Here is a 13,666-nt window from a genome sequence, read left to right as displayed (position 1 = left end):
TGCCACTGTAACCACCATTTCCCATACTACCACTGTATCCACCGCTGACTCCACTACCTTTCTTGTTAGTGTGCCTTCGATCCCATTCCGGACTCAAGTTATCGTAACCGTTACCGCGATAATCGGGATTCTTGATTTGATTGTCTGTGTTCTGACTATGGTAAGTATTGACTCGGTTATCGCTCATGTAACTGTTACTACCATAATTCATACCGAAAATATGACCATTTGAGTTATAGTCGCCAGGTCGACTGTTCATGTGGTAATTGTTACCTCGGTTATCGGAATTGTAACCGCTGCCCCAGCTATCGGAACCCAACCCGGTGATTCGATTTCCTGAACTGTAACCATTACCACCCCGGTTGTCCGATACGTAACTGCCACCGGTAACCCGATTGTCCGACACATATCCACTAACACTGACACGGTCGTTCGGGTTGAAGCTACCACCGTGGCCTTGCGTCGTGTATTGAGATCCGGGCAACGGTGGTGGGACGTTTGTACACCGGCTACATGGATCAATGGGCTGTCGACTGTCCCAACCATATGAAGATATGCCACCACGAGTTGTCCATGTCCCGCTAGCCGCGGTTGTTGGATAGTTCATCCCAGTGCCATGGTCCACCGAACATCCTGCCTGGCTCGTTCTAGATATAAGTTGCAATAGTAACACACATTTCACCACGTAGCATGGACTCTGGAAAAAGATTATATTGTTTTTTTAACGATTAATAATTTTTAATTGAACCTGAAAAGGGAGATAGTAATTATTATATAATATATATTATATATATTATTATATAATTAATGAATTATCTAGACAAATTTGACACTAAAACATAGTTTAATAAAGTTATGATATAAGAAGATAAACAAAAATTGATACCTGTCATCAAATTGACATATTATTGAATTTATTATCATATTATAATGACGGACTAGTAATTTATATTCTTAATTATTTATTCATTACATTTTTTAAATAAATCAATGTTTTATATTAAAAAAAAATACGAGCCATGGAGGGTGAATGCCCCCTTCGTCCCCTCCCCCTCAAATACGCCTTTGTGACTAGTTGACTTCCAATTCTCATTTAAAATTGTATATATTTTATTATTTTCTTTTTTAACACACATTAACGCACATTGTTAACCAAGCCTACTATAAAGTTGACAATTCTAAGTCTACAAAATCGAGAAGGAAAATGTGCGTAATTAAACGGGAATTAATTCGGCTGTACCTAATAAAATACCTTTTTCAAACCGGAACCAATTCGACAAGTGGAATTGGAGCTCGGGAACCAATTCGGTAACAGCCTACGATTCGACATATTCAAGAGTCATGTAAAACGCATGCCGATTTCTGAATGCGTGGAAAGCGATTTATTCAATGGGATCGTGGTTTAATTCGATGTACCGAAGACTTTTCGTTTTACAACACGCAAGAACATTCGGTTTACATGTAATTTTTAATCCGCAATAGTGAGATAGCACTCGGGCAATACGAATTATCACGATTGCGTTGCTTTTATAGGTTTTTTTTAACCATCACAAGGTGGTCGTGACGCAGGCATTATTATTATTATTATTATTATTATTATTATTATTATTGTGATACTGCCCGTTTCACGACAATGACCTGATCCGGTTCAGAGATTACTGGCCGAATATTTTGCCTCATTGTTCGTCTTTAATTGTTAGGCAATTTCCTTTTCCAATGAGTTTACACGAAAATACGATGATTTCGTCCTTGAAGCAATGGACTATCGTGACGTATTTCGTTAAAGGATCACCGACTACGGCGCCGCCCCGCGTAATTCGATTTTATTCGGCAATAATTCGCGCCCTCAAACGAATTACACGTAAATAATATATTAACATTTTTAACGTACACACATTCAAACTGAACGACGATTGTATGCATTTCATTCGTTCGTTTTCTTACTGCTTGGGGAGCACAAAAGTTTCGTCATCGCTACAACACTATTATAATGTTCTGTTATTCAAATACTACGACTTTCCGCTCCAAACGGATTCACAGGACTTCTTTTTTTCATTATTTCAATTAAACAATCGACGAACGTATGCGCGAATAAATATTACAATATACGTTGTCTAAAAAACAGTTGCCGCGCATTGTGAATACATCCCTGCAACATGCGCAATCGTAATCGTTTTGTTCCAAGACCGCGATTATGGTGTGCACAGCAGTTGTTTTCTAATAAGTTTCGAAACACTTGAACACGACTCACCACGTACCTACCATGCAGTTCCCCGGCGCTTTTCGCGTTGCGATTTATCAACGTGCAGCAGTACCTAAGCCCCGGTATAACTGTATTACCTTCGGTGCACGCGCACTGTACTTACTGTACGCGGACTTTACGCGGAAACCCCGAGTGTTTCGTAAACGCAATGGTTTTAATATTCAACGAACAGAAAACGCGTATTACCCCATGTTATTCCTGTTGTTGTTGGTTCGCACTGGCGTAAGTCGTAAGTGCTTTGTACGCAATGTAAAATTGCAATCATTTCGGCGTTAGAGTACCAACAACGTATTAAGAATTTTCGATTGTGAGCGAAACCGAGAAATGCGCGTTGAGTCCACAATCATGTTTTATTCATCTGTAAATGCTTTTTCTGTTATTCATTTTTTTTTCTTTTAGTAGATTAAAAATCCGACACATATAATTATATTATTTTTGATCATTTTTCGGGTACCTCAGAAGTTTTCCCACACGTAAGAAAAAACCGAAAACAATGGTAATTTTGTGTTATATGGATTGAACAATTGAAGCAAACTAATTACACTTGATCGAAAATCGTAAGACTATGCCCATTCCAATGTTTCAATTACATTCAGTTAAGTTTAAAATATGATAAAAACATTTATATTCTATAAAGGTAGTGTATTCTGACTTTAAAAATTATAGATAAGACATTAACCTAGTATTTATTTCAAATTAAAATTATGTTTTTAATCGTAGACAAATAAATGACTGAAAAGCAAAAGTCCAATATAAAAAAAAAAAAAAAATCACAAACTGATACATTCACCAAATATTAATTATCGTATTTATGTTAATATAAAAAAATAAATAAATACGACTCATAAAGGACATAGAATTAATACATCGGGAACTAGTGTATCTCTCGAATAATACTTATTAGAGTTGAGCAATAACTCAAAAGTCACAATTCGCAACAGTAGTGAATAGTTATTATTGTAACATTTTTTGGTAAAACTTATTTGGTTTTTTATATTTTTTTTTTTTCACCGTATTGTGTGTAGAAAAATTTTCCTCTGAGACAAGACGAGAGTTAGTTTATTTTTATAACATAGATCCATAGTTTCCATTTAGATTTCACAACATTAAGACTTATTATATTACAAATGTAAATATCATAAATTTATAATAATATGTCGCATATTTGCGTACCTATTTTATTTTCTACGGTGAAACTAAAAAAACTCATATTATTTACTGCATGTAAGACGTTGCGATGATAATACGTGAAATTAACACATATAATAAGTACATATACTCGAAAAAAATTATTATGCGTACAATATACGATGTGATATTATAATAAATTATAACAAAAAAAAAAAAATAAACGTATGATAATATCATCGAGTAACATATACGTATATTTCCTGTGACTTTATTAAAGAAAAAAACAAAATCACCGATAGCATATTTTTGGAAACTTAAATGGCATTTCGGATAGTCTTATTATTTATACTCAAGAGATTTTTCGCATAAAATATTAAAAATATTCGAGAGTAACAAAAAATGATGTATTCTTTTGAATTAGCGTTGTTACAAATCAATAAATGCAAAAAATATGCAGCGAACAAAAGCGTCTCAGAGTGTTATCCCGTACCTGATAAAAATTATAACCTTACTTAACGTAGTATATATTTTATATACGAGTATATACACTCAGATCTGCAGTGGAATGTATAGAAATGTTAAACGCTGCAGGAAGTTTTAACACATCAATGAGTCATTTATAAACAATGATCGAATATGTTATTGCGTTGTATTCAAACACTCAAAACCAATATTTTATTATTTTTATGTTATTCGATTTTTTTATTCATGCTCGTGTATTAATAATAATCATATATAAAACAAAACAAAAAAAAATATTCACGTTGATCAATGGTAAATGGACGTTACCTGATTGAATTTATAGAATTTAAGGATTTTAGAAATTAATTATAAAAAAATAACTTTAGGATGGAAAATAATCTTCCAACAATTCATTAGAATCGTTGAAAACTATCACTAACATTATTATGCTGTAACTACCAAGTGTCGAAACGCAATATTCGAAAATCAATTATTTTCAACAATTTTAAGTACCGTATGGTTTCTCTCACTTGGTATTATGATAATAACAAAAGATCCTTGTCGAAAGCATACCTTGTACAAGCCACGCGGATACAAACAGGAACCCCGCGAATAAAGAATATGTACCATTCAACAGCTCTACGTCTTCCTTTGTATCCGTCTTTGCATCGTTAAAATATTCAAAATATTATACAATCAAGTAACAGTTGACGTCTCCATTATGTATTATCCGATAGCTAAAAGTAAACTGTCTTTTTGCAAATCAAACGCTGTTTCCGAATTATTGCAATATTTTTTTCTTTTATGTAAATGATTAGCTTAATTAACTATTGTATTGTGTTAATTTGATTCTTTACTATGAACGTATAAAAAAATTATTTATTATTTATATGGTAATGAACAGTAAAGTAAAATAAAAAATGTTTGAATACTAGTAATCATAGAAATTAATATTTTAAAAACTAGAAATCTATTCACATAACCACTATACAAGTATATGGTATATTTTTAACTTAAAACTGACAAAAATTATAAATTTGTTTAGATAGTTTAGTTGATTTGAGTTTAGGGAAAGTTATGTATAAAATAATACATTCAAAGAATGTGGCACGTAAATAAAGCATAAAATACGTTATACGTTATACGTGGGATAAAATATTTAAGTATAAATTCAAAATAAAGGTTCCTTTTTTTAAGCGAAGAATATTATCTATGCGATGTTTTATTTTTTTTACTAACAAAAATGGATTCAAAGTTTTATATGTTAACATTTATAAAATATAATGTTAAAATATAATTTTTTAAAAAAAAAACTAAGGTGTTAAAGACAATATTATTTTTTTAAAACAAAAAAAATATAGAGCCTCTACTATGTATTTACACTGAAAGATTTTTTTCTAACACAATATGGTTTTAATGTCAACAAATTGTAAATAAATGATTATTTAATTTATAGATTGATGGATACAATGAAGGTCACGCGTTACACCGTCGCAAGTACCAGTATGCATCCGTATTGCAGCCCCTATCATGGTTAATCTATGAAGAGTTAAATCTGGGACACACTTTTTGAAGACTTGATTCTTCTTATGACATATTTTTTTATAAATTACAATTTATTAACTCAATCAAAACATTTGATTGGTACTTGTGCATGATAAGTATTAATTTAATACGAATTGTACAACAAAGAAAAAAAATAACAGTTATTAATAGTGACTCATTATAATTATGTAACATTGAATATTCAGATAACGCAACGCAGACATATCCGATAGAATCTCCTTATTCGATGTTTAACCGGTCAAACAAAGAAGGTTAACAAAAATATTATACTGATAACAGTAATAGCATACCTGGGGTCCTTCAATATTAACTATAGCTAAACAATTAGGCAAAGTCTTATGCATAAAAAAACAGTACTTTAAAGATACAAACATGTTATTTTATGTTTTAACCATTTAGCAATATACCTATGATTAGTAACTAGAGATAATAACCATCAACTAAAAAATAAACAATTAAACAATTTACATGTTTGCTTACTATGAATAATGATTAATATCTATGTAAGTATCATCATATTGTGTTACGAAGTTGGTGATTATTTTATCTATGGCAAAAAAAAAATTTCAATCTAAACAACACTTTCTGATTGTATTCAAAGTTTTAAATATTTAAGTATCAAGTGTTTTACTTCATAGAGTTAGCAATTTTAATAATGAAATTCTGAACAATTTAAGTTGATTCTTCTTATTCATTATATTTAGATCTATGAATATTATTTTTACATTATTTGTTATTATTTTTATTAAAGCTACCAATATAAAATTATTACTGTTTTACAGTTACAACTAAAGATACATTAAAAAATAACAATACAAGATAAAGAAACAATAGAAATACATACTGAAAAGAAAAAAAACGATCAGTGATTAAAAAGTTAAAAAATTATAACTAATAAGGTTACTGACAAAAACTGAAACCTACGAATACAAAACAAAAATAAAAATTGAATAAACGGTTGAGTAAATTTAAACTAATGTAATCAAATTAAGAACAAAGCATTTTCGAAAAATTTCAATATAATAATAATAAAGGCTTTTGAAAAGGAATTAAGAATAATTGTTGATTCTAATGACATAATATTGTTATTATGTAAAAAGCGAAGTAATTTAGATCGGGAACTAGAGAGTGAGGGGCAATCGGCGAGAATGTGAGAGAAGTCGCAAATTGTTTCTTTTGCATGATGAGTGCACAAAGGGGAGTCATTCAAGTCGAGGTGAAAGGCATGTGTAGGAAGTAAATTGTGACCAAATCTGAGCCTGGCAAATCGAACGATGTGGTATCTGTCTAGATGATGCTTAATGAACCATGTGTGTCGTGGAATTGTAGGGGTTATGGATCCATATCACTTAGTGAAATCAGGTGCTACTGATGACCATCAGTCTTGCCAAGCCTGTTTGTAATTAGTTTGTAAAATATTTAAAAGATCTGAGGATGGGATTTTACGAACAGATGGGTTTAAACTATATTTGGTGGATGTAGCGAGAAGATCAGCAACTTTGTTGCCTAAGATTCCAGAGTGGCCTGAGACCCAAAAAATTCGATTATTTTATCCTGTAAATATAATTCAAAAAGCTAAGCTTTGATATTAAGAATATGGAGAGACGTGGCTGCAGGGATCGAGATAGAATTAATAGCGCTAAGAGCTGCTTGGGAATCCGAGACAATCAAGCATTTTGTAATGTTTAAAGATTTGATATACTCAAGAGCTGTCGTAATCGCATAGCATTTTGCCGTAAAAGAACAAGTGATATGTGGTAAGGTATCGGGATATTTGACCATCCTTTCAGGGATAAAGAATGAAAAACTCTGAGCCATCATTATAAACCTAATAGTAATTATGGAAATTTAATTCTATAAATTCATTGAAGATGTGATAAACAGAGAAAATTTTTATTTATATCGTGTTTAATTAATTTCTTACTAATATTTTAGATTTTTAAAGAAATAATTTGTTTTACAACTATGATTTCTTTCTGTGAAACATTTCTTTTATTATTTAATTTATTAAAAGTTTCATATAGTAACTTTTTTAGATCAGAAATTATACTTTTTTTGATGTATAAGTTTTTGAATTTATTAGTAGTTTTTATACTATGCGTGAGAAAAAACTTGTATCAAAATTTCAATCACTCCAAGCAAATGTAGTGTTAACAAACTCGACAAGAGTAAATTTATTTAAGGATATTTACTTAAATTATGTTTTTCTTAGAATAATTAACATACAAACGATTACGTATGTTTACGTATTATAATATTATGATTACATAATGTTTACTAAATGATTTCCATTGAATTTAAATTAATAAGTAGAGTTTGGAATGCATTTGCTTTTTTTTTTTCGGAAGGTCTTAAACGATGCTTTTCAAGCTACAAACATATATAATATAATATGTTTCATGTACTTCATGTTGTAATTAAAAAAAACATTTTGGTGCAACTTTTGCGTTTCATTTTCATGTTAATAATAACACTGAACACTGAAATGTTGTTTCCCAAAAATTTGAATATTTATTACAAATTTAAAAGTATGTTCAATTTTAATCATTGAAAATTGAAAAATTTTCATTAATGGATTTTTCTTTTTACTATACAAGTTTCGATACAAGTAAAATTTTGTAATAAATACAATCATCTATAAAACTTTACTAAAACTAGATGTACAATTTTTTGGCATAATGAATAATTTTGTTATTTAGTCAAGTTATCATAATTCTTTTAATATAATATGAGATTATTTTTATGATATTGAATATGTGAATTATTTAGATTGTAATAATCTTGAATAAAAATTTTAAATTTAAATTATGTTTATATAGTGTAAATCTTATTACTTGTATTTTTTTAATGGAACGTAATATGTATTCAAACATTTAAATAGAAATTAAATTAAATTGTGTTTCAAATTCCTGGACAATTATGACAGTAATATTTTTAATAATTAATTGAAATATGATAACTTCATATATTCGTATTATTATATAAATGCGAAAAAATTTATTTTCGAATGCAATTATCTAATTCCATTTTGATTTAAAACGACTTTACCCCTAATAACAAACCCACCTCCTGTATATAAATTGAAAACTGTATTTGGGTAATTTTTTTTTTCTAATCGGAATACTTTTATTCATTAATTTTTTACATATTTTCTCATTAATTTATTAATTAACTATTTTTATCATCACGTTAAATATGATACGTAGAAAATACATGTTCCGCATAATTTATACAGTTCTATCTAACATTTTCATGCTAAAATAAATCAGGCTGCTTTCAAGTTTAAATATTAGAAAATTACTCAGGTGATCAGTCGTTATTCATTTTATTCGTTCATCTCAAAGAGAATAATATTTCAGTTGCATTATTGGATTAACTTTGTATTAAGTATCGAAAGAGCTGACGAAAGAATTACCGGTCTGTAATCTCAAGTCTTAGGTTTTTAATTAAAATGTATCTATCTATATATACGAATAAATATATACTTAAATATATTTCAATTCCTCTTATAATCGTTCTAAATGAAAAACTTACAATTTTAATCGTCCTGAAATTTATGAGAACTGGTGATCTTTTTTTAATAGTTCTTAATACTTTTAATGACGTATAACCGTAATAAAAAAAAAAAAAAAGATAAATCTGCCTACTATTGTTAAGAATGACAATTTCGCGAGTAATATTATTACAGTTTATGATGACCATATTTTATTTTACATCATAATAATAATAAGAACGACTCAAACAATTGTTTCTATTTTCCTCTACTTGCAATTAGTGCTACTTTAATGGTATAAGCACATAATTCCGTCATGATATTATGTTCCAACAAAAAAATTCGTTCTTCTTCGCGTTAGGTTAGGTACGACCAGGTATTGTTCACGGTATGAAATATAAATAATTTTTAAACAGACACAAAAAATAATACATGTCTGGAAAAATATCTGAAGAATAGAGCGATTTGTAAAGGATTTGTATTTTAATTTGCTGATACATCATTGAGAATGGAAGATCGAGACTGACATCGTAAGACTCAACAATTATTGATGTTAGATACTAGATTAACTAATAAATATATTTACATATATAATGTCTAGTGCTATAATATAGCGTTAGGGAAATTTCGAACTAACGACTAAATACAGTGTTTGGAAATCTGTCCCGATAAACTATGAAAATTCGTTGCGTATTAAAACGATATGCTCCACAAAATTAAATATTATACATATTACTGTCTCCTATGTTGTTCGATTAAATCCCATACTAGAATTTCGGCATTACCAAACCACTATCTCTCAATCTTATCATGAATCGAAACAAATACGAAACGTACTAAATTATATGTGAATTATACAAAGATATAATGTGCGGTTAAATGGTTCAACTTCTTGGATCTGTTATTGAGCATTTAATGAATATTTCGCCGTTCATTCCTAACGCAAACGCTTGTGCTTATTTTCTTACGAGTATTTATTGTTATCAATGTTTCTATCATACACTAAATAGTGTACGATACAATAAATACGTTCAACTGAAAACGTTTTATAAATATTAAAGTATATTGTATGCTTTTACTTGACAGTAAATGACCAATAAGAATATTAGAACAGCGAGTACGGGTATTTCTCGAAATCCAAAGTCACGTCCATTTGTTAAAAAAAAAAAATAAATCCGGAAAATCGAAATAAATACTTATATAAATATAATACAAATACATATAACATGATAAAATAGAAATATAATATTTATTGCGCCTAAACATAATATTTCAGCGATATGATTATATTTTATGTTACTTTTCACATAATTTTTTACGGTTAGCTTGGGTTTGAGGTAGGTGTTTTTATTATTCATCCCATTTCTCTGATAACTCACTATAATTATTAGAATAATACAATTATGTTTCTAAAACATTTATTGAATATTTTATCGTGCTACTAATTTGAAGATTAAAAACTGTACATTTTATTTTAAACTACGATTTAAGTGTTCTTTTTCATTATCAGTTTTCAAATTTTTTTTTCTTATATACTACGCACAAAAACAGAAAAATTTAAGTAAAAATCGTAACACCAGCAGTTTAAACAAGGTGCATTAATAGAAAAGATATTTTAAGATCATCTTAAAGAATTTTGTAATATTTTTGACGTAACTAACCTATGTTATATTCTTAATTAAAGGAAAAAGCATCTTAAAGGATTATCATTGAACGTTTAAAAACTAAAACGAAAAACGAAGTCAAAAAAATAATAAGGTATAATAATGTAATACGAGCTTACTATGGTGTCATGGACACATGTTTTTTCTGAGACATTATCGGAAAACTTAACGTACCATAAAGTCCGCAGCCTTATCATAGTCAGAAGCCTCAAATGTTTAATCATCCAACCTTAGTGATATTATGTCACCATGTAACGTGCGCACGCTGCTAATAAATTTGTTAAAGAGGTTCATCGACATGCATCGAGTAAATCGGTCGGACGGATACCGAGTATTTTGAAAGGCATCAGGAAAAACAAACCCAACGACCGCCTTCACTACGAATATCTACCATCGACGTTAACGAAGTTACAGTGAAGTATAACTCCCTGTTGTATGTTCCCGTCCCTATGTAACCCGGGTACGGGCTAATTCGATTTCTTCCTCGCATGAGACTAAACAAGTACATTTCATGCTCGTCATTATATTTGACGACGTGGTAATGTGCTACGGACTTTGCAACATCGAAGCCAACGTACCGCGGTGTGCACATCGTGGATTTTGAACGAAAATTTACCGGAATAGAGTAGAGAATAGAATCGTAGAGACGAACTTAATGGAAACGGTTTTCACGTTTCTAACTGTACGTTCGTAAAATTAATATTCCAGGAGTTATTCGCTATCGTCGAATATATGTTATATTCGAACAGGGTTCTGTGTGGAATCGAACACATGTAAACATTTTCTCGTCGCAATTAAGAGGACGCCACACCCGCATGTGTTATCTTCGTCTGACATACGTACAGCATAGCACATTTGCGTTCAGTGATTCAAATGCAGTGATGTTAGCTTTAATATTAGAGTAAACTGACCTGTAATCAAATTTTAAGGGAAGAACATTATCTGTGTTTTGTGTGTTGGTTTTTCCGGTATTTAAATTTTTTACCGAGTTATGATGTTTTTTTAATTGATATATTTTACATACTCATAACACGCTTAAAAATTAAAATATCGGAAAAAACCGACCAACAAAACACAGATAATGTTCTTCTCTTAAAATTTGATTATAGACCAGTTTATTCTAATATTAAATCTAACATCAGTACATTTGAATCACTGAACGCGAATTTACTATGTTGTACGTATGTCAGACGGGCGCATGTAAACTCCGCCACAAGTATCTTTTTTTACTGTAAACTCCGCTAGAAAAATAAAACAGGTAAAATTGGGTTCACGTAAACTCCGCCACTAAAAATATATAATGTTTACTATAATGTGTGCACTGAAAAGGTAAACAAAAAAAACTGGTCGAGTTTACACTAGACCTTTTATTACCTTTTTATCTTAACCGATATTCCGGCAGAGTTTACAATCGCCCCGTCAGACAGAGACAACACATGCGGGTGTGACATCCTCTTAAGAACACATTTTTCCCGTGCACTGTACATGATCGTTGCACCGGCAACGTTCCAGGGATGAAATATCCACGGCGTAGGAGTAACTCGACGTGTTGAATCCGGGTTCAGGGTGGAGATGGGCGTTTTATATCTAAAACCGACGCGCATCTCCAATCAGCATATTAAGACCTACACGTCGCGATTACATTTTTACCGATACACAATGTTACATGAGACCCGATGACATCTGTACCCTAACTGTAATCTCGGAACAGATCATGCACATTCGTTTACGTAGGCGCGTACCGTATGGGTAAGTTCCTGCACTTGCACGGTCGCAAAACATGTAAATATAACAAGTATCAACAGCACTTACTCTTCGCAACCACTGGACGCACGTCATGTTGATGACGGTACGCGGTACAAGACGACGACGACGACGACGACGACGGTGAACAACAAGCGGTTGCCGGCGACCAACTGCGTTTGCAAGCACGACGTGACTTTGAGGCAACGCTACTTGTTCGCTGTGCACACGAACGCGCGCTTATGCGTGTGCGTACGTAAAAGAAAATACGAACAGAACACACATATGCACAGTACTGCGACCGCGAGTGGGCAACAACGTCGTAACGGTTCAGGTGGTACGGTGGCCTCGACGTTTCTTCGTCTTCGCCGTCTCCTCGGACCGCGGTCGCGCGCGCACGATAAATAATATTCTGCACTACCGGATGATAATTACCGGTTTGCGGGTTTTCCGTTCTTTGTAATACTCGTGTTGTATGTTTTATACGCACGTAATATTACATTGAAACGTAATATACATATAACCGACGACGACGAAGACGACGACGACGACGACGACGACGGTGGCGGCAACGGCCGAAAAGCGAACGTTATTAGTGGAACAAAATTACACGTTTAAACCAAATATAATACGTTGTATATAACATAACAGCGTACTCCGGCCGGATGTGTACGTGTGTACGTGTGTGTGTGTGTGACCTCACAGTGAACTGCGATCATTTGTTTCGTACAGGTCATTCTTAGTGGTAGGTACACGGCACAAAATATTGCACACGATAGTAAAACCAAGTACCTATTGCACCGGTTACGAATGGTAAGAAGACTCGGCAGCGCTCCTGGCGAACTTGGAAAAAGTTACCTTTCAACCAATTAAAATGTGATGTCATGATATCTCTTTTAACCTTTAGTTTTACTAATATTTTTTTGGTATACAATTTATACTTTTATAAGTTATTATTACGGTGTTGATTTTAAACTTTGAAAATTTGATTTTCTCGCTTTATGACTAGCAAATTCATCGATAATTTCTTCATGTGAAATTTTTTATTTAAATGCCTTATTTTCATCATTTAATTATTAAATTCGCATGTAGTATGTATAAATAAACAACATCTACGTATTTCAAAAAGTATAATGGAAAAATGTCGATTTAATTGTAGGATAAAAATACGACTTTTACACAATTTTGCGCCCCTAGTGTAGGCACAGTTCGTCATACCCTTACTACGCCACTGCAAATATATATGATTCGACCGATCGACTGTCGAAATCAAAATCAAGTAAGGGACTCGCCGTACGTGTGTGCAAGAGTAAGTGTTCCAACGGGTTGTTTGATTCAACTGTT

At 31.6% G+C, this 13,666-nt stretch overlaps 1 protein-coding gene across 1 annotated transcript in view; it reads right to left on the bottom strand.

Moving 5' to 3' along the window:
- LOC112687148 (TATA-binding protein-associated factor 2N-like) overlaps window positions 1-12,633 on the bottom strand; it is a 15,670-nt gene extending 3,037 nt beyond the window's left edge. The window contains exons 1-2 of the mRNA XM_025559713.1: window positions 12,392-12,633; window positions 7-697 (exon numbers count right to left, since the gene is read on the bottom strand). Of these exons, the coding sequence (XP_025415498.1) occupies window positions 7-697; window positions 12,392-12,418 (718 nt within the window). The 5' untranslated portion in view covers window positions 12,419-12,633. The remainder of the gene's footprint in view (window positions 1-6; window positions 698-12,391) is intronic.
- Window positions 12,634-13,666: the final 1,033 nt, after the last annotated feature.

This window comes from Sipha flava, unplaced genomic scaffold (assembly GCF_003268045.1).
Source record: "Sipha flava isolate LNK unplaced genomic scaffold, YSA_version1 333_pilon_pilon, whole genome shotgun sequence".
Lineage (NCBI taxonomy): Eukaryota > Metazoa > Arthropoda > Insecta > Hemiptera > Aphididae > Sipha > Sipha flava.
This window is presented reverse-complemented; position numbering and strand designations above follow the sequence as displayed.